Consider the following 26,025-nt stretch of genomic DNA (forward strand, 5'->3'; position numbering starts at 1 on the left):
GGGAAGGAAGTGGCATATAACATGCTAAGCGGGGGGAGGAAATGTTCGTGGGAGATCTTTATTAAAATTTTAGCAGTGCATCACGAGTTTCTTGGCTTTCTAATGGAAATCAGATGTTTTTTCTGGGTTAGACCTTGGATTTACGTGTCACATCAAAGTTCTTCTCGTAACAGAGAAAATTTTTTATAGTTTGTTTTACAGCCCAGTTGCTAAATCATTTGGTGACTCTTCCCTTTCTTACCCCTTGTCTGTTTCCCCAGCTCTAATGTAGATTGCTGCTTCCCTTTTTTTTTTTTTTTTTTTACCAGAGCTTTGGGGATCCTTCTTCATAGGGGATCCCTCCAGCTGCTGATGGCTAAACTAAATACAGAGTGCACAGGAGGAATAGTTAAATGGGAACAAAAATAACCATGCTAAATAAAACTAATAAAACACATAAGGACAAATGATGTTTAATGCCTTGTGAAACCTCAGGATTGTCAGCTACCTCTGAGTCTTCGGGCCTGATTTCGTCCTCTCACTGGTGAGCGATTTAACCGGTGAGCGAGTTAATTCCCGCGTACAGCTGCAGTGGTCTGAGATCAGGATCTGGCCCTTGGTCCTTCACGCCTCCCACTGGGTACGTCGTTCGGATGTAACGAGGCCAGTCAAACACTCAGAATTTTTAAAGTTAATGCTTTATTTGCAAGAAGAAATGGTTGCAACAGAATTATTTTCAACCGAAGAAATTTCCTGGTGGCTAGTCTCCCAGGGCCACCAGTCCCCCAGTTCAGGCAAGCGTAACTACTTGCTCCCTACTGACCTGGTACTTTAAAGTCCTGGGAATACTGATGGGAGTAGCCTACCTGAGAATAAAAATGAAAACTGGCCTCTTGCTCCATTCTCCTGTTGTATTTCACTGACTGGCAGGAGATGATTTCCCTGACTACTTCGCTAAATTCCTCTGATAGCTCTGCTTCACTGGGTACACTTCGGGAAGACTGCGCGTGGTTACAGATACAGTTGTACTTTCTAATGGAGTGACCTATTTGAAATCCAGGTTGTCAGTAGGCAAATTTTGGGGGGGGATTTTCCCAAATTGTCACACTTCTCAAATGACTCCGCATGTGAATGGAAAGGTCCACACCTGTGATCACCTTTTGAATTTGGCTAGGACCTCTATAGAAGCTTTCATGCAGGGATCTCAAAGCACTCTGCAAACACTAGTAAAGGCATTTCACATGCAGTGAAACTGTGTGCAGAGGGTCAGCAAAGCCAGCCACTTAAATCTCCCTTTAAGCCTGCTTTTGAGAATTTAAGTGGGGCATAGGCATTGGGCAGACCCTCGGTACGAGGATTCATTTCTCCCAGGCAGAGTAAGCAACTTATCCAAAGTCTCGCATGAAGTTGTGGCAGAGTCAGGAATTGGAACCTTGATCTTCTGACTCAGTTCTGTGTCTAGAGCACAAGACATCTTTCCTCCTGGACTTAAAAAAAAAAAAAAGAAACTTTCCCTTTTCCCTCCCGAACTTTTGTTCTGCACGTACTCTTTCTAGAGTGAAAATTATCAAAGCATGAGACTAAAAGCATATATTGATCTAATGAGAGTTGAGTTTTCGACGGTTTCTTTACATTTAAAAAAAAAAAAAAAGCAAAACTTTTTTCTTTTTTTGTAAATTTGATAAGAACGAAGCTCATGTAAGATTGCTGGTCCAGTAGGAAATGGAACTCAATTTTACATTTTTAAAACCATTTTATTGTATTAAAAATGACAGAGGTTAGAAACAAAGCTCTGATACTTCTATTGAACTTGAATTGAAAGTGACAGAAAATCGTTCTGGCCCTGGTGCAGTAAATGTTATCACTAAAACATGTTCAGGGGAGATTAGGACAGTCTCTCAAGCACAAGAGACAAAAGTTCACAAAACAAGAAGTGATTTCCTCCTCCCCGCCCCCTTATCTCAGAATCATTAGCTGCTCAGGAGACAAAAATCTCTCTCCTCTGGGGAGGATGCTGTGCCGGGCGAACGGAGATATGAAAATGTCTCCACTCTAAGAGGAGCTAGGATGGAGAGGACAGAGTGGACCACTTCAATGTGGCCCTAGTCTGGAGATGAGGGGAGGGCCATGATGAAAAGCAAGGGTCAAGATTGTCATGATGTGCAAAGACAAACCCCAACCGTGAGACTCATGAAAGGGAAAATTCTGAGCTGTGGGATCCTCTGGCGGGAGAGGATGTTCTTGCAGTTGCTCACCTAGATTTGTTACCCGGGTTGGTTGGTTTGTCCCATCTGCTTGTTGTGTCTTTTTCTCTAGATTGTGAACTCTTTGAGACAAGGACCTTCATTTACTGTGTTTGTCCAGTGCTTAGCACAATGGAGACCTGACATAGTTGGCCTCTAGGTATTACCAAAATGTTAAACATTTGAATGTATTAAGATAGTGAATATAATCTCATTTTATGCTTCAGGGCTTCAGCCAGCAGTGGTCAGGAAGACTTCCCATGTGGCGCTCCCCCCCACCCCCAAATACACAGTTGACCTGATTAATTCGGGGGCAGGGGTTGTTTTGTTTTTTGCCTACCTCTGAAGTATCAGGTTGGACACCAAACACCAGATGGGGTGGGCCAGTGCTCTGAAATGGCCCAAAGAATCCTCTTTTTCTTAGATCCTAGTCTGGTTTGTCTTGCTCACGGACAGACTGACTGCCACATTTGGGGTTAGGGAGGAATTTGCCCCTAGGTCAGATTGGCAGGGACTATGGTTTTTTTCTGCATTCCTCTGCAGCATGGTTGTGAATCATCTGCTAGGATCGTCTGCGCCTCTTTTGCCTAATCAGTGCCTTACCAGTGCAGGGGGCCTCGGACGTTGGTGGCACCTGGGTCTCTTAGTTTCTTTGTCTGTGGCACACAACGGTTTAGTCTCCCAAGAACTGAAATGCTTTAATCTAACTAGAGTAATTAGGTTCAGTGTGTGTGTGTGCGGTGGTGTATCTGGCTGAAATTTAAAGGTCTGTGGTGGACAGAGGGTCAGAATAGATGATCTAATGGCTACTTCTGGCCTTAAACTCTATGAAATCTATGTTTAATAATGATAGTTAAGGAACAGGAATGTGGATCAGGAAGACTGTGTTCTATTCCTGGCCTCTGCCACTGACTTGCTGTGAGACCTTGGGCAAGTCACTTCACCTCTGCACCGTGGGTTCCCATCCATAAAACGGGATAATAATGCTGACCTATTTTGCTCAGCTGTGTGGCTTGTTGAAGCGTTAGTGAAGCATTTTCAGACCTCAGCGTAGATGTGACAAGTATTTTAAAACTGACACTGATATTCTTCCTAGTCTTAAAGACTCCATTCCTTCCTGAGATTAAATTTGGCAGAAAAGTCTAATTAGAGTGATCACTGAACCACCTTTCTTATTTCTTTGAGGCTGGTCAGGAAGAGGAACCCTTTCGTCTGAGTCAGAAAGACAAATTGTAGGTGATGGTGGTTTGCAGCTGTTCTTTTGAATTTCACCTGAAAAGGAGTGGTTGAACTTCTGTCTGTCTGCTCCTCCTAACATGGTCAAAACTCAAGGTGCATCACGCTCTAAAACTGAGCTTTCTTGGTCCGTTGGCTACTCCGCTGTGCCGTGTGGGAGACTGGGTTTGATTTGTTTGCTTGGTCCTTCATTTCTGGGTTCCACAGAGTTGTGGGGGCAACAGGCTTAGCCCCAGAAGGGAACATAAGGGCCTTGCGTTGTTTAATGGCAACAATTCCTCTTCTGATTACTTGTATCTATGAGGAGTTTCTTCTGTAGTCTCTAAATCTGTGGCACTGAGGGAAAGGAAATCCTGAAGGTAGGACGATATAGTGAAATACGGACCATTCCCAGCTGAGAGAATTTCCAGGGAGGGGGTAGAGAAGAGGTTGAGTTTGGCGGGACAAGGAGATGCGGAACTTCAGATAGGGTAAGGTGAAGAGATCCCATAGAGAAACATGGAAAGTGGGTAAAATGAACCACACCCTAGAGTTTCTAAAGAGTCCAGTATGTAAAACCCTAGAGCCAGGGAGCGTACGGCAGGGTTGTGTGTGCCTCTTTTTCCAATGTAACCCACAGTAGCTTTTTTTTAATCACTGATTAAATATTAAAGTCTGTGTTCTAGATGCAATCTCTTCCTCTTCCCCGCATACATTCTGTCCAAAGCAAAGGACTGAAATAAACAGTCTGTCCTTCATCGGGATTCTGTTGTTGTTTTCTAATTAATCTGAGTCAGTCGCTCGCACGTTTGTGTTAAATCATTTTCTTCATGAAAGCTTTTAATGAGAAAACAAATGGATTGGATTTAGATATACTGGATTCTTGCCATTGATAGCCATAGACCCAGTCCTTTAGAGTGGGCAAGCTGCCTGTGAATGGCTTAGCTTTGGAGGGAATGCCACCGAAGGACCGATTTCAAAGAGCCTCCTTGCGTGGGGCCAGCCGATGTCCCCTGTGTTTTTGAGATTTTTATCCATGACATTCTTCTATTAAATAACCCAAAAGGGAGCTCCTCTGAGCATTCATCACCTGTAGCGTGGAGGAAAGGGGAACAAAACAGATGAAGAGAGTGGCATAGTGCAGTGTTTTTCAATGACCGGTCCATGGACTGGTGCTGGTCCCTCAAATCTCCTGGGCACAGTTTCAGAAGGCAGAAAGCCCATCCCTGGTCTCAAATAATTGAGAAATACTGGCATAGTGAGAAGGGCACAAGCCTGGAACCTAGACGTGGGTTCAGCTGCTGACCTGCAAGTCTGGACCCGTTTCCTCCCCCTTCCCTTCCCTTTTCTGTCCTGTCTGTTCGGATTGTAAACTCTTTAGGGGCCGTTTGTCCCTACATATCTGTGCAGGATCCAACACAACTGGGGCCTTGATCTTTCTTGGGTGCTCTAGGCCCTACTATATTACAAGTAATAAATGTGGCATGAGCAAATATATATACTACCTGCGTTTGCACTAATGCAAGATTTTTGACCCGGGAGTTGTGCCCTCCCTGTGTTGCTCACTGCGAGGGGTCTCCCCACTACATGGCAACAAGGGGTTCCCAATGAGATTAGGGCTTGTCGGTGTGGCAAGCCTGGTTGTGAGTCTCCAGCACACCAGCTTGCTGTGCAGTAACGTCCCGTGTGGACGCTGCAGTGGTGTAGTGAACATCCTGGGGTGCTGTGCTCTGACAACAGTCTGCGAAGCCGCAATCCGCAACTTTTGCCGTGTTGCAGCAGTGTCCAGCTAGGACATTACCGCGCAGCCAGCAGATGCACTGTAGGTTCCGATCCTTGCTCGTGGCGCAGTAACATGCCGTGTGAAGGAGCCCCGAGAACGGCCGCGTTGGAGAATCGCAGCGCTGGGGGCGGGGGATGAGTTTTAACAGCCTGACAGTTGTGTAGCGCTTGGAGAACCTTGATTGGACAGTGCTAAAGAAGGGCAAATAATAAAGCTCCAGCAAATGCTTTTTTGTCAAATTCATCCTCTTTCTGTCCGTTGCTCAATGGCACCAGGGGCTATAGATGCCTGGAGAGATTTAATTTCAATAAATATGAAGTCCTGTGTCTAGAGCAGGGTGGGGCAGAATAAACAACACATGTACAAAATGTGGCAGGATACCCCACTGTAATGGGCAAGGCTGCTTTGTTGTGAGTTTATTCATCTAATTTCCTTATTACTGTTCCTCCATTTTAGTTAGTTTGTTCGTGTAACCAAGTGCCGTAGTTACTACAAGGAAGGTGTGAGAGGGGGTTGTGAGGCTGGGACAGGAGAGATCCTGCAAAAGTCTCTGGGTTTTTAAGAAATGATCCATAATATGAAAAGGTTTAAGAGCTTCTGGAATCAAATCGTCCTGGATTCAGGGTCTTTACACAGTACGGAATCTCAAGAAGGCCAATTAGCTTCTCTTGAGACATCCTTTGCAAGAAGCACATTTTGGACACTTACTGAATCCCTGGCCATGTGTCTGGCATAATTCTTCTCTCTATTGCCTGCCAGAGTGGAACGAATAATTAAGATAATGTATTGTGATGGGTTCCCCCCCGGGATGCCACAAGGAATTGGGGTACCACTAAGCCCCCTGACCCACCAGCCTGGGCTCCCTCTCACACTGTACTGCTGTGACAAGCTGCAAAGCCCTCCAGCCTGCACTTTCACCAGCATTCATACAGCTGCACACCCACCTGCAGTTACACACAGGCTTTCTAACCACCAGCTTCCCACCTGGGGCCCCAGAGCGGTACCGTCCTGCCCTGGTCAAATCTGGCCAGTATGTGGGTTTAATACCTGGTCAGCGTCTCCCTCAATGTGAAGTGAACAATACACAGTTGTGGTAACCAGGCAGAGATTTTCCCCAGCACTCCAGTCAAAGTTCACTGGTTTAGATTAAAACAAAAACAAGTTTATTAACTACAAAAGAGAGATGTTATGTGATCATAGTGATAGCAAACAGATCAAAGCATATTACCTAGCAAATAAACAAAAACGCAAACTGAGCATAATATACTAAATAGCCTGGATATGAATAGTAGATTCTCAGCCTAACAGATGGTACAGACAGACCTGTAGATTCTCAAGGCACAAGCTACACTTGCTTTACAGCTTGAAATCCCCAGGTTTTTCATACACTGGCTAGAAATCCCTTTAGCCTGGATCCAGCACTTCCCCCAGTTCAGTCTTTGTTCCTCAGGTGTTTTCAGGTGTCATCTTGTGTGCAGAGTGAAGAACCCCAGATGATGTCACTCCCTGTCTTATATAGCTTTTGCATATGGTGGGAATCCTTTGGTCCAAAGCTTGGTTCCCAGACCAGTCTGTGGAAAAATACTGACATCCCAAGATGGAGTCCAGCATCATGTGGCCTGGTCACATGTCCTTGTAGAGTCACAGCAGCCATCACACACAGGCTGTCTGGAGCGTTCTCAGGAAGGCTCACCAGGTGGGAGATAAGCTTCTCCTAAGGCCTATTGTTTTCCCTAATGGCTCATTCACCTGAATAGGCCACCCACCCACTATATAGACTGAAAGCATCTTGTCTAGTGGGCATTACCCCAGTGTAACTATATTTGAAATACAGACGCATAGTCAATATTCATAACTTCAGATACAAAAATGGAACATGCATTCCAATAGGATAACCTTATTCAGCAAATCGTAACTTCACCAATGACCCCTCACGTGACTAGTCTTGCATAAAATGCATCATCATTCTGCTATAACCATATCCTAATAATATCACTATGAAAAATATAGGGTGCAGTATATTTATGCCTGTTCTCTTTTCTTGTCTTGCAGGTACCACTTGGAATTTCTGCCCCAAGGTGAGTGCAGCTTATCCATTCTGAGGGGCAGGGCTTGTCATCGGTTTGATTGGGCCCCAGTGCAAGATGAGCAGGTGGGAAGCCTTAGCCATTCCGCGTGTGGAGCAGTTAGGAGGGGGTGGCAAAGTTGTGGGAGGGGCTTTGGGAGCAATCAGCACTGCTTTTCTCCCGGGATTCAGGGGACAGGTCTCCAGCCACGTATGGTGCTGGCCTAGGTGCCTGGTCTACACACACCATGGGCAGGCCCAAGACTGGCTTGTGCAAATGTTAAGTGACCTCCAGAGAACGTTTGCCTTGGAGAAACAGCATGGCCTTAGTGGATAGGGCATGGGACTGGGAGCCAGGATGCTTGAGTTCTATTCCCAGCTCTGCTGTGTGACCTTGGGCATGTCACTTCCCTGTTGGGTGCTTCTGTTTTCCCACTCTCAGGTCTTTTTTAGATTTTTAAGCCCTTCAGGGCAGTGACTGTCTCTTATGTGTCGTAGCATAATGTGACCAAGAGGCGCTACCTTATCACTAATAACGATCTTAACCCCAATGGTACCTTCAAGTTGAGAGCAACAGGAGTAGGTGGATGCTTCTGCATATCCAGTGGAATTGTAACTGAAAAGTCTCCTTTTTAATTGAACTGGTCCCCTTGTCTCTCACTCCTATCTTTACGTATCTGTGGAATACTTAATACAGTAGGGTTCTGATCCCGGAGCCAGATCCTTTAGTGCTACCAGAATACAAATTTATAATTGTGTGTGTGTGTGTGTGTGTGTCTTTATTTCAATGATTACTGTGGTACGTGTGTGCAAACACAAGGATCCGCTAGCATTCCAGGAAGACGGGTGCTGGGGCTATCATTTAAAACAATAAATCCATGTGAGCATTCCCACTCAGCTAATTCTTCTTTTGCTCCAGATAGAAATTCCAGTATGTTACCTCCTCGATCAGGGCCCGCTTCCAAGGCATCCTGTCTGTCTGGCAGCCCAGAAATGTCAGAAATGCTGCAGCATCACAATTCCCCCTAGAACGGTGTTATCACATTTTAATATGAGCCTCAGTGCAGCCTTGGTGCTTCTAATTGCTTTCAAACCATTGTTTTCGTGGGTTTGGTTGATGAACCCAGCATCTGGCGTCATTCGCGAAAGTACAGCAGACAGCTGTGTTCAAAATTAGAAAAAGACGAGAGGATTAGAACACATAAAAGGGCTCAAAATTAGATTTTTTTTTTTTGATGGGAGAAGTTCACGCAGTTTAAAAAGGGTGGGGGCAAAAATGCTTCCGAGTGCTCTTGTTCTCATCAACTGTTCGCTCTTTTTTTTTTTTTTTTTAATGCCGCTGCAGGGTTTTAGCTTGGTTTGTAGAACAGGGCCAGATTTCTAAAAGGAATTTAGAGGCTTTATGCTAGGAACCTAGCTCGCTTCGGTGCTTTTGTAAATTCCGTTGCTGTATCTTCAGGTGCCTACGTGACTCTGTAAATGTGACCCCTCCCCCCCCCGTTTGGGGAAGGGTTATTAACCCGAGAGAATGTATTAAGGAGACAGCAGTGGCTGGTGGTTCAAATGAGGGCCTGGGAATCGCCAGCCCTGACTCCAGTTTGCTTTGTGACCTTGGACAAGTCTCTTTGTGCCTAAATTTGCCTATTCATAATATGGGATTATCATACTTCTCTGTACAGTGCTTTGAAGTGCTCTGATGTACTTCCATAGTCTTCTAATTGTACCTCATTAACATACAGTGGGCTCCATTGGTTAGACCAGGGGACAAGAGACTGGGTAGGTTTTGTTCCCCGTCACTGCTGTGTGACCTAGGAAAGAGGCTCAACCTTCCTGGGCCTCAGGTTTTTTTTTTTTTTTTTCCTAGCTGCCAAATGGAGTGCTAATAGCAAACTTCCATAAAGTACTTTTGGCTGAGCGTTCCAAGGCCAAGCGCTGGAGACGTCCCAAGTATTCCTCTCCTTGGACTCCGTTGTTTTTGGAATGCTTTACCCACGTGTCCTGGAGCACGTGAAGGAACATTTAGAAAGTCAATTAATTGATCGATGGCCATATTAGAAACCCAGAGCATTGAAATAATGGCCCTGGAGGGACGGAGTCTGGTTCTAAGAAACAGTCAGGATTTTGCATGCCACAAGCAGCTCTTGGGGAACCTCTGTATAAGGTTTTAGTGCTCTGAAAGGTTTCTACTGTCTACCCTTTTCAAAGAGGATAAGCAATGCTCTGTGACGTTTCAGGCAGTTAAAGCTTTTAATGCCGGAAGCCAACGAAACCTGTTGGCCTCTAATATGGACTGGCTGAAATTCCCAGAGCTGTTGAATGTGGAGTGAGGATCTGGCATACTAATGTGTTCAAGCCAACTTGTGCAAGTTGTCGCTGAATCTTGGGTAAGTTGTGTGATTCAGAGGGCAAGCCGCATCCGCTTAATTCACGATCACCCAAAAGACGGGTGTTTCTACGCCTCACGATGGTGGGTACTCCCTTATTTTTTGGCTAAGTGCTCTCTGCTTAGAATACAGGGAAGGCATATCTTTTTTCTGGAGAGGACTGGGATGTATAGGAAGCATTCTGTATACACGGGCATATATTTTTATACATACATGCCATCTTCTCTTGTGATATTTCCTTTGTGGAAATGGATGCAAGGAGGGTTGGCAGCGAAAATCCATGCAGGTCATGAGTCAACTTAGTCTCTGCCTCCCACCCCCAAAGTTTTCTCTCTGCTCTTTCTGTCTCCTCTCTCCCTGCTCTTAAGAGCATTTTCCCTGCATTGAATTGTCTGCAGCAGCTTGAGTGCCTCAGGAACCAGTGGTCTCAGAGAGCGGCAACAGGCCATTTCATGGTACTGCAAGGGAATCTAGGAATAAATATATAAAGGAAGGAATTGGAGGGGGGGGAAAGGCGTAAGGAGAAGAGAGCACTCAGTGTAGTGTGTTCCATGTCAGGGCAGGGACAAGTAGCTTCCCTCCGTGTTTGTTTCCCCATCTGTAAAATTGGGGTAATAAAAAAAACCCTACTTATGTCAGGTAGAAGGGATGCGGGGTTAGTCTACTCACGTTTGTAATGTGCTTTGAGATCCTTAAGTGAAAGGCGTTGGAGAAAGGCAAGGATCGTTATTAAAGGTGTGCATGCTGAGCCAGATTTTCACCACTGCACTCTACATAGGTGTTCCCACAATTAAGTGCTCCCCTATTGTGCTCTCAGTGAATTGCTGGTGCAAATCCTAGAGTGGGGTCAGCACTTACATACCAAGAGGATAATCCCCTTCTAATCAAGTCAGGTAGAAAGCACTCAGACTTCTAAGGACCTGAGTGCTCTCTCAAATCAGGTAGTTAGGGTAGATAAGTGGTTTTCAACCAATGGTCCGGGTCCGTGGACCCCTGGGGGTCTGCAGACTGAGATTTCCAAAGGGGTGTGCACCTCCATTCAAAAATGTTTAGGGGTCTGCCAGTGAGAAAAGGTTGAAAACCACTGGGGTGGATGCCTCAATAATAGGATTTGCACCTGCTGTTGTTATCTATGTTGTCGTTCCAAATGAAATTGGGAGCCCCATTGTGCTAGGTTAGGCTGGAAAATGGTGTTCCCCCTCCCCCCACCCAGGTGGAAAATTTCGGCTTGTTGGTTTAAAAATTTTTTTTTTTTTAGCTGAAAGCAGACATTTTTCTTAAAAAATATACATATATAATTCGTGTTGGAAACCCAGTTTTCCATTTTAAAAAGAAAAGTTTTTAGATGGAAACTTTTGGCCAGTGCTGGGTGCCGTACAAGTGTGTTCTAAGAGACCTTTCTTGCCCTGAAGCACTTAGTCTAAATAGATGAAACAGGCCAAAATTGGGAGAAAGCAAGGATTGTTAGCCCCAGATGTGGGACTGAGGTGCAGAGAGACGTGCCCAAGGTTATAAAGAAGGTCCCAGCTAGGAACCGAGTCCAGATCACCAGAATCCCAATCCAGTGCCTTAACTACAAACCCAGTCTTCGTCCCTGTGGAAAAGCCGGGTGGAAAATTATGTTGATAAAGAGAATTTGGGCAAAGCATTGCTTAAAAATTAGGATCCGTTGTGTTCCATAAGAGGATTCAGTAAGTAACTGTGTGGAAAGTCTTTTCAGGCCACTAATCTTCTAGTGTAAATACTTATTTAGATTAAATGTGTAACATTTTCTCTGTATCAACCCTATTTATTTTGACTCAACTCCGTACTGCTTTACGGGTCACTGAATGTTCACTGGGTTCATGCATGAGGTATGTATAGTGGGGGCATGCGCGCAGCATCTTTCATTAACTAACTGGTGCTCTACAAAGGCTTCCCATGTTAGATTTATGAACTAGTTTTCTATGTAAAGCCTCAAACCTATTGAAGTGAATTGGCGCGGGGTTGGACGGGAGACGGAACTTTGTGTTTCCCTAACCGCTGCTCCCTGGTATCGCATACTTGGTCCATGTAGTTATGACAAGTGCAAGTAGCAAATCATTAAAGCAGCAAAAACACTATCTGTACTGTAAAGAAAAAGATCCCCTTTGAAGCCAAAGAGGGAGTGTTCCTGAATTAATGGAGTGCACAGTGATTTTACTAAGTTTTATTTATATATTTAAAAAAATACCCTCTTTGCCTTCATGCCAGAAGGTTCGAGTGCAGTTGGAAGCAGGGTTCAGACACAGAAACCTAGCCTAGATTTATGATGTGTTTGAAAACTCAAGGAAAAAAGTACCACATTGACAATATTTATAACTTTTTGTTAAAATATCTATTCTATCACCATGCCTGGAATTCCTCTCCTTTGTAAACACAAGTGCCGGCTACAAACCTTGAAATGTCATAACATGGAAAGACTTAAAAAAAACCCCAAAAACCTGTGTTAGAACATTTTGTAAAGTCCAGGGTGTGTGTGTGTATGTGTTAATTAATGAAAAATAAAACATACACAAGGCATATGTTCTTTAACATTAAAAAAAAAAAAAGCAAGCTTTAAGATCAACATTTTTGACAGCTCCTTTTGTCAGCTATATGGCTTTGCTTCCTGCAAGTTTGAGTGTGGTTTTTTTTGGGGGGGGGGCCCTGGCTGTGTGCATTACACTTTGTGCAAATTAATCTGTGTAAAGACAATACGCTGTAAATATTTTTGCAGTAAGATCCCTCCTGTTGGTATCCTTTCAAACACTGATCTGCCATGTAGCTTTACACACACTCTCTCTATATAAATGCATGTGTATAAATACTACGTGATCTGAACCATACGTTACCACACATACATTTTAGAGGCATGCAACTACCTGTTGAAGAAAATAGACTGATGTGCTCGGAAAGGTTTCATATACAAGGGACCTCTTTTACTCAGGCATGCCTATGTTTAACCGGCCCTTCTGTGTGGTGCAGTTAAGCTGGCATAAGGTAGTCCATAAGGTATCAAGTGTTCAAAAATCACATACCAGGCCCCAACAAAATCATGAGACTTTAAAAAAAAAATATATATATATAGGGTTTTATTTGACTTTTGTGTTTTTGAGCATGGGGTGCCCCCAGGTTTCTCCGTAACCATGAGAGCTAGAAGCTCTCTGTTGTCTTCTGTTTTTTAATGAAAACTCAATTTCTACTGCAATCACTGGATACCAGAAGCTGGGCCTCAAAGAACACCCCCAAAGATGGCAAGGCCGAGGAGTTTGACGATGGGCCTCTCAAAAGCGCTCCGTCTTGGCCAAAATTCTGCTATTGGGTGAAGTCCTAGGGTATATTTAGCTGTATGTGAGCTAGTTTAGCTTGCGTACCAGAGCAGTGAAGTCACGGTAAGGCAGGCTTCAGTGTGAGCTGTAAAAATCTGTCTGGAGCTTTGGGTAATCGCTCGGGTGGCTAGCCCATGCTGCCGTGGCTTCAGTGCTCCAGTACCCAAGCTGTCTTGATTAAAGCTAGTTTGGGTGTTTTCTACGCAAGCTGCAACGCACTCCGTGATGATAGCATAGACCTACTCAATGATACAGCTCCCATCGACTGTAGTAGGAACAGAACGAGACCAATGAGGAGGGTTTTAAAAAAATCGCAACCCTCGTCTTTATGTCCTAACCAGGGTCCAAATCCCACCTAAGCTTTGCATCTGAATTTAGCACGTGAGTCCAAAGTGCTTCATTGACCACTCACTGGTGGCTGGTAGTCCAACTGCAGTGGAAAGGACTAGATTACAGGCTGTTTGGGGCAGGCACCCAATGGTGGGAGCTCAACACCCAATCGCCACCCCCCCCATCAGCTCCTCCCCCTCCCTCCAGTACCTCCTGCCTACCAGTGGGACCTGCCAATCAGCACCTCCCCCCCAACACCTCCTGCCTGCTGTGGATCAGCTGTTTAGCAGTGTGCAGGAGGTGCTGGGGGGAAGGGGGAGGAGTGAGGGCAGGGGCAGGAATGGACGGGGTGGGGGTGGGAAGAGGAGGGATGGGGGCAGGACCTAGGGTGGAGCAGTGGTGGAGCATCCCCTGGGAAAGGACAACGTCGGCGCCTCTGGCATGGACTGTCTATTTTGTTGTTGCTCTCTGGTTTGTACAGCACCAGGCACAACAGGATCCTGCTCTATGCCTGGCTCTCCTGGTGCTACTGCAGGTCAAATCACAATGTCCAGTAGAGTTTGATGATAGTTTCCGCCCCATGTCTGTGTGATTCCCCTTTCTACGTATAGCCGGGCTTTTGGCTTTTTTTTTTTTTTTTTTAATCCTCTCCATGTAGGAGATGGGGAAGGATTCATGACTGCTTAAAGAGCAGGGGATACGCGGGGAAACAGAAGACTTAAAAATGTCCATAAAAATGCTAAATATACAACAGTTTGGGGAATCGCAGTAAGTTCAATATGAACAAATCCTTTGGCTTTCACGGATCTATTCACGCCAGCCACTCAAATTGTTAGGGGAAGCTCTAAATTACCTGGCATGCAGCTTCAGAGGGACAGAGAGCCTTTTCAAATGAGCCCTCGGTGCATCTTCTGAACCTGTGTGTGTAATAGGAAGGCACTGCTGTTTTCCCTTTATAAATAAATATCAAGGATGACTGCAGTATGCGTAGATGAATATGTGGCCCAAGCACTATAGTGTGCTCTTGTTGAATAGAAGAGCACTGAAGGAATTGCCCCGCTGGGGGTGAAGACCACATAGATAATCACCTGAGCCTTTACCTACTACTATGTAAAAGCTGATGGAGTGAGAGTGCTTAGGACTTTGAAAGGGAACAACAAGGCTCTGAGCTAGTTCTTAACAAATTTCAGAGCTCTGCCTCCAGAAGATGGAGGAATTGTGTAACGTTGAGTCCCTGCCCCATGGAAGGTGAGAGGTTTTTCGCAGGAGTGGGTGGGTGAAATTCTGTGGCCTGCGTTGTGCAGGAGGTCAGACGAGATGATCATAATGGTCCCTTCTGACCTTAGTATCTATAAATTAATAGTAGGAAAACCAGGGCCCTTTATTCCCATAACCCTTGTGGCCCGTTTAGGAGTGGGCCAAGATGCAGAGTTTAAATCCTGAGTCCCAACATTTTCCAAGCTTCCGGGTGCTCAGATCTAGAGTTTTGGGTTTGACCCACTTCTAGCTCAAGCCAACTTGAAATTCTCAAAGGGACTGGGCATGTGTGCTCTGCTTCCCGGGGGAGATGTTTTTGTCTGGTCTCTCCCATGACCCCTGTTGCTTTATGTTTCTAGCCCATCCTGTTGAAGGCTAAGTTTGGTTCCACACTGAAAAGTGACTATGGAATAGTTTGTATTACTGTAGTACCTACAGATGACCTGACGCTAGGTGCTGTATGTACCCATAGTATGACACCTTATGTAACAAAGCTGATCCCGATATGTGTTCAGTCATACTTATCGCTTTATTAAGGGATAGGTTGGTTTTGATTCCTGGAAGCCTTGCCAAGCCAACACCGTATGGGAGAGCAAACTGGATTCTCTTCCTTATGCGTTATCTGAATTGTTTACTAAGTTCTGATTGGAGAGCCAGTTAATGCCAGAGCAAACCCTTTTAAGCCAAGAAGGTGTCTGCTAAGGGCAAAACACTGACAACGGGGGCATTGCATGGATGTAACTCAAGGCATACTTTGGCCTGCAGAACCGTTGTTACTGAAGATGATGCGGAAGAAGGAAATAATGGAAATTTGTGACCGTAAACCTGGAATCCCCTCCCAAAATCCCATTTTCACCCCCTTTCCCGTAGAACCCTCTTCCAAAAGACAAACCAAGCCAGCATCCATAGACGAGCTGCTTGTTGATGAGGTGTGGGAAGCCGTATGGGACCTGTTGACGGGTCAAGTGTGTCTCTAGTTTTGTGCTGGCTCTCAGAAGTGTCCCTCTCCAGAGGGATCCTTTTCATGCGCTGTCAGAATCACTGGCCTCCTACCCTTTCCAATCGGGGGAATCCAAATCCTCGAGTATGCGGGCATTCTGGGTAGCCATGAAGGGGCTAGTACTGGTTTGACTGGGCTCTTCTGTGAAGGTGGGGGCGAGTGCTGAATGCCAAATAGGTCATAGGCAGGTGGTGGCGAGTCAGTGAGCTAGAGGGGGAAGGAAAAACAGATGTAAGCAAGGTCTCATGAGCTGAATCTGAAAAATGCAGTTTGGTTCAAGGGAAGTGAACACAATCTGTGTACTGGGTCAGGAGTCAGGAGATTTGAGTTCTGTACCCGACTCTCCTGCTGCCTCAGGATACCTCTACGCTGCAATAAAAGACCCGTGGCCAGCCCGGTATCAGGTGACTTGAGCTGCAGGCCTACGAAGTTGCAATGTAGATGTTCGGGCTTGGGCTGAAGCCTAGGCTCTGGGACCCTTCTCTCCCCCCGCCCTCCCATTCTCCCCCACCTTTTGCGGGGCCTCTGGGCTGCAGTGCAAACCCAAACATCTACACTGCAATTTGATAGCCCTGCAACCCAAGGCTTGGTGCCGGCTTTTTTTTATCGCAGTGTAGACGTACCCCCTCCGTCTGACCTTGAGCAAGTCCCCCCACCCCCTCGTGCCTCAGTCTCCCTTCTGTAAAATGAGAATAATGCCTATTAAGGGTGTTGTGAGGCTTAATTTATTAGTGGATAGAAATATGAAATTATTAGAAGACCGTTTGAGCCATTTAGTTTGCCTCGAACTCTTTTTTTTGCCCTTCATTGGTGTCCTTAATGTGTCATAAACTGAAGAATAAAATCCCTTGGTTTTACTTGTTTATATCCCATGGGAATCTTCTGCTTTGCAGGGTTTCACGGTCTCTTAGCAGGGCTGATGTGAGCTTCCCCTGTCGGGCAGCTGTTCTGTGGAACTGCTACCCACTTGAGAGGCAGGGTATACACTGGCTTTAGGGGACGGTGTGAAAGGTTGCAAAACAGAAGAGCTCTGGGGAAGAAACTGCGGGAATGGGAAGATTAGGAGGAAGGCAGATTTGGGGAAAGAACAGGAGAGGGGAAACTGAGCCAGGAATTCAGCTGAGGAATGGAGTTGGAGGCGCAATCTGTGCCTGTGGAAAGATGAAGTATAGCTATTGAGGGTTGGGTTTTGTTTTTTTTTATTATAATGCCCTGAGACTTTTGGCCATATGGGCCCTATATCCTCTTGCTTCACCCCTATGTTTAGGAATGGACCAGCAGGAACATATCAGGACATTAATTTGGTTGGAACGAACCTTTTCCAGTTACAGAGCTGCCCTGGAGGTTTAGTTAATTAGCTTGGCAAACAAAGGCTGCAGTTACAAATTTCTTGTCTTCTTTTTTTTTTTTGTATTGAAAACAAGAAATACCCCAAACAAATATGGAAAGGTTGATTTGAGCATCCGTTAAGGTGACCAGATGTCCTGATTTTATAGGAACAGTTCTGATACTTGGGGCTTTGTCTTATATAGGCGCCTATTACCCCCCACCCCCGTCCCGATTTTTCACACTTGCTGTCTGGTCACCCTAGGTCCCTGCAGCAAGATTAAACTTCTTAATGCTATTACGTGCAGGGGCAGTAGGGGATGAGGTCTGGCCTATGCTAAAAAGTTCAGCCAACCCAGCTTTGTCACTCAGACATGTGTGAAAAATCCACACCCCTGAGCAGTGTTGTTAAACCAAGGTGGATTATCTACACTGATGGGAGAACCCCTCCTATCGGTGAAGGTAGTATCTACACTGAAGTGCTTTAGCGGTGTGGTTTAGCCATGCCACTGTAGCATTTTAAGTGTACACAAGCCCTGAGGGAGATCATGTGGGAAACCGGAAAGAGAAGACCTGACAAATCGATAACTTCCAGGTTTTAGCATTCGGTTTTATTTAGTCATCAAGCGTGTGTCTTGGCCATGTGACAGAGGGAATTTTAACCCCCGCTGTTCTGAGCATTGTCATTGAATTTTTATTTTGCCCACATTCCGCTCTTTCAGATGGCAACACTAGAATAGCTTTTGATCCAGTAACTATCCAGACCCTCTGATTTGGATGTGTTGGCAGATAACAGAGGTGGATTTTGTATCCCATATGCAGGGCTGGTATTTCCTCCTCGGAGGGCTACAGTTTGCTTTATGAAGTGTGCCCAATCGCTGTTTGACTTTAAAAGAAAGCAACAAACTTCCTGGCATTCATAATCGGGCTCTGAAGGGGTTAAAATCTTGTCCACTGTCTTCCACTCCCCCTCCCCTCCGCCCCCATTATTGGTTCCTTTTTTGCTACCTAAAATGATGCTGCACGCTGCAGCTCACCCTACTGGCCATACATAACCATTGCAGCACGGAAGAACCTAGTCTAGAAGAGAGAACTTTTTTTTAATTGGCTAGCACTTAACAGTCTGCAAATCAGTCATGGAAGAGTTACCTCTTGCCTCATGAATATTCAACAGGGCTGCCCTCCAGTTACAGAATTCCCAGGCATCGTAGCAATGAACATTCTGGAAAATAATAAGTCCGAAGTTTGTGTTTTTTCCACTTTCTGGATGTTTTAAACGTTAATAGCATTTTAGTAGCCCATTAATTTGCTTTTACTACATGTGATTAGCAACCTGGGTACCGACTGAACAGAATTAGTCTTGGATTGAATATGCTTCTGGCCCGCCAAATCCTGTGTGAGGGATGTCTTAAGTTGCATTTGACTTTAATACAGGGAGGCGCTACTGTCCAGTCAGTAGGGTGAGATATATGGGTTCTAGTCCGCCACTGGCTCAACTGCGTTGCCCTGAGTAAGTTATTTAACGGTCTGCCTCATCTTCTCTGCTATCTGGGAAATGAGAATATTTATAAAGCTGGATGAAGTGTTTGAGATTGAGATCAGAAGTCCTAATTATTAGAATTTAATTAAATCCTTAAATAGCTCTGTCATTGGTAGGGCCGGAGAAAAGAGGAGCATTTATAAGGGACCTACAGAGTAATCTACAATAGACAAAGAAGTGACAAGGGCCAAATTTGCAGGTAGATGTAACATAACTTTCAATTTTTATGTCGCGTGCCTAGAAATGCTTGTGAATAGAGGTGTAAAACAGCATTGTGGATCTCAGCAGTAAAAAACAAAAAAACAAAAAACCCCACACCAGACTTCCACTACTCACACGTTAATCAGAAGAGCTAATCACGCAAGTCCAAAAGGGTATTTAGGAGCTGACGAAGCCTCTAAGATGATGAGTAGGAAACGTCATACATTTTCTAGTACATAAGTGTGTTCAAAAAGGTATATAATTTATAATGGCAATGTCAACTGAGCCTAAGCTTCAGCATTGCAAATGCGAAGCTATAATATATTGACATGTGAATAACATTTACATGTGTGGGTGCGTCTGTGCTGATGTATTTCCACGTGATACTCCATAATTTAGGGGAGTGATTGTAATAAGGGATATTAAGCCATAGTATTGATATTTCCACAGCTCTGCTCTGGGAAGTGCATTACTGCTAAATTAGTCCCTGAAAATCTGGAGATATTAACACTGTCGAGCATGAAAGGCAGATGGGATTTGGATCAGAGACCTTTATTTGTAGTGTGATCCTGAGGACTCATTAGTTTTAAAGCAGGAATTTTGTTTCCTACAGGCACTTGAATATTAACTGGAGTCAGGCATTTTTACTTCCTCTGGCGTGTGCTAGTCCATCATAAAAGCATAAACAGAATTTGGTTAGTGTTGATTTTCTTCTCTCCTAAAAAGACACTTAATGAAACTCCAGGTACGCGGATAAAGACCTTCACCGAAGGGGAAACCAGCTTTAATCGGAACTCGCTTACCAATCTACTGTAGATCTGAATGCGTTTTTCACTGTGAAACCCTTTCACGCCTTTAGAAGATAAATCAGCCTGGTCCTCTTCCCGCACGTGCCAAAAGGCATCAGCTTGGCTTTTTATACCTCAGACAAGTATAGCTTTAAAAACTTCTCTCCCCGGTTCTGCTCTGTTTTTTCTTTCTCTTCACCTGGGCCCACACCAGCAAGGCCTTGAATCCCGAAGTCCGAACAGCAACACTCGGTGCTTTTAGTCTGTAGCTCTCAAAGCAGGGCAAGTCTCGCCCACGTTTTACAGATAGGGAAACTGAGCAACAGAGGTGCTTCCCCAGCAAGATGGAACAAAGCCGGGCTGAGAGCATAGGTCTCCTGGCTTCCAGTCCAGGGCCCCCTCATCCACTAGAGCACACAGTTTGCAGTGGGATGCCTGAATTGGTTGTGCTCCCGTGCAAGTAGAGGTTATACGTGGGACCCAGGAAAGCAAAGTACCAGGCGTGCGCTGAAGTCTTATGCTTGTTTACTCTTTGGCTGGGGAAACAATAGCTTTGGTGCATTCCCCAATGAGGTGGCTAGCTAGACGCTTCTTGTAGGCCTCCGTCCTGCTCCCAGGCAGCGATGATATGGTGGCTGCATGGCAGCATTTTATTAACACTGTGCTGGGCCCCTCCACGGTCCCTGCTCATTGTTGTTTCTATTTTGCACATGTTCACTTAGTACTTTCGGTCCCCGCGCCATGCGGGCTCAAGCCCCAGGGCGTACGATCATGCATGTCTCTTTCAGGGCCTGTCCTAATACGACCAGTTAAAAACCTATCGACCTTCATTCACACTGAGCCCGGAGGGTCTGCCAGATACTGTGTCTCAGTAAATGCCAGGTCTAGGTGAGGGCCGCCTGCTGTCCAGTGCGGACTCGACATAATTGATAGCAACCCAAACTGACACATGCTTCTATCTGGGGCCTCCACAATTCAAGCTTGCCAGCACCGTTCGCTCTCCCGCCAGTGATGCTACAAGTTGCCGGAGAGAGGATCTTTCCCCACTGCGGTCTGCTTAGAATCAATATGCACAAAGAACGATCTCTCCATTAATCACCCATCACACCTTTGGGCCTCTCTTTGTGTTGCTGCAGAAGACACAGCAGCTGTGTAAAATGTAAGCCAGCTAATCGCTGGTGCAATTTGTTCCTTTTCTCCCCCACACCCTCCCAATAAGAATCGGAGGCAAGGTACAGTATTTAGTATATTCAGCGCAGCCAAATGCTGCACCATGGGACCTGCTGCAGGAAACGACAGCCCACAGTGTCCCTATTGTTCTTTCCCTCCGAGTCTGACTTACTTTGGTTCATGCTCCAAAGAGTGATAAGTTGGAGAATTTTACTGAGGGTTTGGGTAGAAAGATAGAGCAGCTCTGTGTCAGGTGCACGGTAATTATTTGCTGGGATTTCTGTGCTATTTGGTTTTTATTCCCTGTTTCTTCATTAAAGGCTAATGAGTTTTTTCTTCATTCAGGAACAATAGCTTGGCCCCTGACAAGTTTTAGGTGTTTTTTTTGTTTTGTTTTTTTCCCCCCTGCTTGGACTCAACTAGCTGTTGCTGCTTCATAAACTCGACGGAGAAGTGAATTAAAGTGCAAGAACTTTACTCTCCTAATGCAAATCCAAACAGAAAGAGGAAGTGGCTTACCCCCCACCCCCTCAAAGCAGTGATGTGTGTTTTGTCCTTTGAATCTCAACACAAGACGTAAAATATTCTCAGAAACAAACTAGGAGACATTAACATGAAAGGCAAGCCTGGCTTTGCGTCTTTGTTGGCTGGTATTACGGTAACATCTAGCGATCAGCACCCCATTATGCCAGGCACTGTCCAGCTATATATCCAACTAAGCCCATACAGATTTGTGACTAGGTAATTGTGCAGTACGGCCCTGTTTGCACATGCATGTGAAAATCTGGTGTATATTCCTGTTTGTGAACGTAACAAGGAACAATGTGTGTCTAGCAACACCCCCACTGTATGATCTCATAATACAACACACGTCTGTTAAACGTTATGCAAAAAACATGTCTTCCTGTGGCAGCCCCATAGCCTGATCTTGCAGCCCTTGTTCATGCAGGCAGTCCTTCCTTGTGCTGGTAGACCCCATCATTTATACGGGACTATCCCTGTGAGTAAGCATCAGGATTAAGCCCTTGTTTTTGCAAATGGCTTACTGCAGTGATGCATGGTACGTTCATTTCCAATGAACCTAGCTCACGCGGCTATGCTCCCTTTTGGTATTTGCAAACCGTAAACAGTTTGCTCGTTATCACCATGATGCTACACCTGTATCTCATTATAAGAGAACACCTGTTACCTTGGTGATTGTTTCAACAGCCTTTTTTTAAAAAATTAGAGTATTTCGGCTTGGTTGAAAGGAACCATTCTTTTAACAGATCTGTGGGCTTAACCGTAGTGGCATATTCACTGTGTCTCTGCAGCGATGTGAATCACCGGCTTTGTTCCACTGCAGTGTTTAGGAAGATTTCTTGTTAGAATAAACTCTCAGTGGTTGTGCTCTGCCTGGAACTACGTGATGTTGCTGCTCGGTAGCAATATTTAACCTGTTCTCTTTTAACGCTTGACTATCGGTAGTGCCTTCTTATCCCAGGGTTTCAAAGCATGGTACTAAAATGGGCAAGCGCGGGGGAGCTGAATGATAAAGTGACTTGCACAAGGTCATTCAACCGGTGGCATGTTAGAAAGAGAATCCAATCTCCTGCCTCTAACTGATAAACCACACCACCTCTGTTTAGTGTCTGGCCAGTATTTGGTATATGAGAGAGGTAAATAAACAGTCTACCAGTTTGTGTTCTGCGTCCTGCAACCTCTGTCATGCAGTTTCTCCCTGGTAGAGTATTACTGTCTCTGAGCCAATAAACACTGCAAATCCTAAAAGCAGGACAGCATCCTTGTGCAGTTGTGGGGTGGTTTTTGGTCCCTGTTTTGAATTCGCTCGCCACTTTCTGAGCATTGAAAACATGCAGATGTAGGACTGACAGAAGGTATGTCAGGAAGTAGGACTGGCCAAAGATGTAGCAACTGTATACTACTTTATAGCTCTTAATAGCAAATAGAAAAAGAGATGGGTTTGCCTAGATTTTTAAGGCGAGAAAGGACCCCTGTGATTGTCTAGTCTGACCTCCTGTATAACGCAGGCCCTGAATTAAATCCTAGTGTGAACTAGATCATATCTCTTAGAAAAACATCCCCTCTTGATTTAAAAGTTGCCAGTGATGAAGACTGCACCGTGACCCTTGGTAAAATGTTCCAGTGGTTAATTTACTGCGCTGTTAAAAATTTACAGCTTATTTCCGGTCTGAATTTGTCTAGCTTCAACTTCCAGCCACTGCATCATCTTATGCCTTTGTCTGCTAGATTGAAAAGCCCGTTGTCAAATATTTGTTGATACTTAATGGACTGTGATCAAGTCACCCCTTAACATTCTCTGTGTTAAGCTAAATAGATTGAGCTTCTCAAGTCTAACACTGTGTAACATTCTTAACACTCAAGTTTTCTAATCATTCTTGTGGCTCTTGCCTGAACCCTCTAGTGGCTTGAGCTGAGGTCTGGGAGCCAGGAACTCCTGAGTTCTAATCCCACCTGTGATGCTGATGCCTTCTGACGTGGGGTCAAAGTTTCAAGAGTGCAATTTTTCAAGTGCCCAGCACCCACAATGGCAGCCAGGTGTTCCAAAGTGCTCAGCTCCCAGTGGGACACTCCTGGGTCAGATTTTCAAAAGAGCACAGAACCCAATAGGCTAAATTCTCTCTTGGGGGGAGGCGGGGAATTGGCCCCTTATTTTGGTGTTTGAAAGGGACCTGGGCACCCTTGAAGATCTGATTGTGAATGTGGGTGCTGAGCGCTTTGGAAAATTCTGACTTTAATTTCTCTGTGCCTCAGTTTCCCCATCTATGAACATGTGGGATGAGACCTGTGGGTGTTTGAGGATTATTGGAATACAAACTGCCATGTAAATGCTGAATATGATTTTATTTTTTTTCTTCAGCTGCTGATTTGTGCATGTGTGCACACCTCTCCTTCCCAAACCCCTCGATGCTGTTTCACCGCTTGGTTTAAAATCGCCGGGCACAAATCTCTCCATAGTTTGCTGAGATAAATGTACATGGTCTTGTTTTTTAACAATTTAGTGTTTTGAGTTCATATTAAAATCAGTTGAAAAACCCCTTCTCATTGTTTGGCGTGTGTTGAATGAATTGAGCAGCTGTCTTTTTGTCCTTTGTGTGTACACACACACTCTGTCTCTGTCTCTCTGTTTCCAGGACTCTTCAGCTTCTGTCTGTGGTTTTCAGCATCTTCCTTCTACAGAGGCCTGTTACAGCACCATCTATCTTACAGTTTTATACTGCCGCCCATCACCGTGGTATCTGAGAGCTCTCCATATAAAATCACCATCAGTAGCAAAGCCCCTAATGGACAATCCGCTTAGAATCTAATATACAAGCACTCTGTTGCACCCACACACAAATATTTTGCTTCAGTTCATTTGCATGTGGTATTCTGCCAGTTCTGGTAGTAGATCTATAATGTGTTTAATTTTTTTTTCTCGCACCTCTTTTTTGAGATTCAAAGTCTTCTATATAAGCATTAAAGGTCTAAACGTCCCTGTGAAGTAGGTGCTATAATCCTCATCTGTAAAATGGGGAAATTAAAGCACTGAAGGGGAACATTTACTTTTCCAAATGTGGTGTAATGAGGCCATAGCAGAGCTGGGGCTAGAAATCCAGTATTTTGACTCCCAGTCTTTAGCTACAAGACAGACCTTCCCTACCTACTGCTTCTACATTCTGCAGGTACCAAAGTGATAGGCATCCAATATGGATGCTTTTGGGGGCATGCATGCACCCAAACACAGTCCCCATAAATGTCGTCATGCATCAACCAGAGGACGTAACTCTTTGTTCCCACAGTCTGATCTGGCGTCTTCTGAAGTCCTTTGGAATTTGGCAGTGGCCGGAAGATAGTTGGGAGCAGCAGGGGATAATTTCCAGCATAGGCCATAGGAGCTGGGGTGAGGCTAGGAGTGTGTGTTGCTTTCTACTAAAATCAGTTCACTTCTTCCCCTCTTCTCTTCCCTTTCCAGGAGGGGATCAGGCTGATGCTTACTTCGGACAGGACAGCTTTGATGACAACCAGAGCTGGAGTTTCGTCCCTTCCACTGTGTCAGATGCATCACTTGCATCGGATTACCAGGATGACGGTAAGAGCGTCTCAATTTCCCGCAATCCTTTGTTGTGTAGTGTTTGGAGGGATAGCCTGAATCTGGTATATTTTCCACCCTCTTCCCTCTTTAACTTTATATGCTGTCATTGTTGATGGGTATTCTCTCTCTGTTGAGGACTAGCTGCTTTATCAACCAGGGTAAGTTGTACTGAATACATTTGGTACCTTTCTAAAATGAAAGGGACAAATCAACACACCAGTTGCATGAGTATAAACCAAACGGTTTCTGTTGTGCTCCAGACTTCAAGTGGCGAAGCAGAGCAGAACGTGACCCAGTGGCCTATGGATTTCAAAAGTTGGAGTGATTTTGGGTGCCTCATCTTTTTTTGGTTGCCCAATTTGAGACATCTTAACGGGCCCTGAGCTTGCGAAAGCGCTGAGCACCTGCCTTCTGAAAATCAGGCCCCATTGCGTGTCTCCGTTTGGGCATCCACACTCACTACTCATGTTTGAAAATCTTGGGCACCCTCTTCAGGGAAATGCAGAGATGCTTCAGGCTGATCTTTTGGGGATGAGCTGTAATGCAGAGGCTGAGCACGCATTCCTTTGAGACCCTACAGAAGCAGTGCTAGAACATTACTCTTTGCACAGGAGCATCCCCCGTGTAAAAGTTTCAGTAACACTTGTCTCCGCTTGCAAGTGGGCGGCTTAGCCGTGAGAAACGCGTGACGTGCCATTGAACTCAAAGCACTGTACAGTATAGCTCACTCTAGTCTAACTTCCGTGTCCGTAGACATCCCTGGTGTAATCTCACTGAAGGCTGATTGATTTTTGGTCTCCTGATACTCTGCTTCCAGATCTTTCATTTCCTCCTCTTCCTTAAACTCCCTCATTTTTTCCCTCACCCTCTTAAGTTTCTCCTTCCTGCTTAATTTTCCAGGGCTTCATTCCCATCTGCCCACATACCTCCTGATTTTCCATTCCCGGCTCCTCCACCTTCCTGCGCATCATAAGATAATGGATCGTTTTTTATTTGGGGTGAGCTCATAAGCACGGATAACATCTGTGGCATTAGCCTCGTTGTGCAATGTGGGATGCTATGCATATCTGCAGTTTCTACTGGCCTGGGCCATAAAATGAATGGGTTTGTTACATGGACTGGAGACCGGATTGGTTCAGTCACTCACCAATAATTGTAGAGGATCACCATCATGAGTAACAGACATGGAGTTTAGGTTCTGTTCGTATCATGTGTGTGTGTTAAGAAACTCTACCTTTTAGATATAAAACACACCTATATACAGCATGGATGAAGAGGGATATGACCTAGATAATGGATACCAGACTAAATGGGCATCG

General features: G+C 45.0%; 1 protein-coding gene across 2 annotated transcripts in view; it reads left to right on the top strand.

Annotated features, from left to right (window-relative positions):
• The window catches only part of SKAP1 (src kinase associated phosphoprotein 1), a 227,853-nt gene that overhangs the window by 21,273 nt on the left and 180,555 nt on the right, over window positions 1-26,025 (top strand). For both annotated transcript variants that reach the window (XM_084615548.1, XM_084615549.1), the window contains exons 3-4: window positions 7,273-7,298; window positions 24,587-24,703. In XM_084615548.1, coding sequence (XP_084471674.1) covers window positions 7,273-7,298; window positions 24,587-24,703 — 143 coding nt within the window. The remainder of the gene's footprint in view (window positions 1-7,272; window positions 7,299-24,586; window positions 24,704-26,025) is intronic.

This window comes from Lepidochelys olivacea (assembly GCF_965140295.1).
Source record: "Lepidochelys olivacea isolate rLepOli2 genome assembly, chromosome: 27".
Lineage (NCBI taxonomy): Eukaryota > Metazoa > Chordata > Testudines > Cheloniidae > Lepidochelys > Lepidochelys olivacea.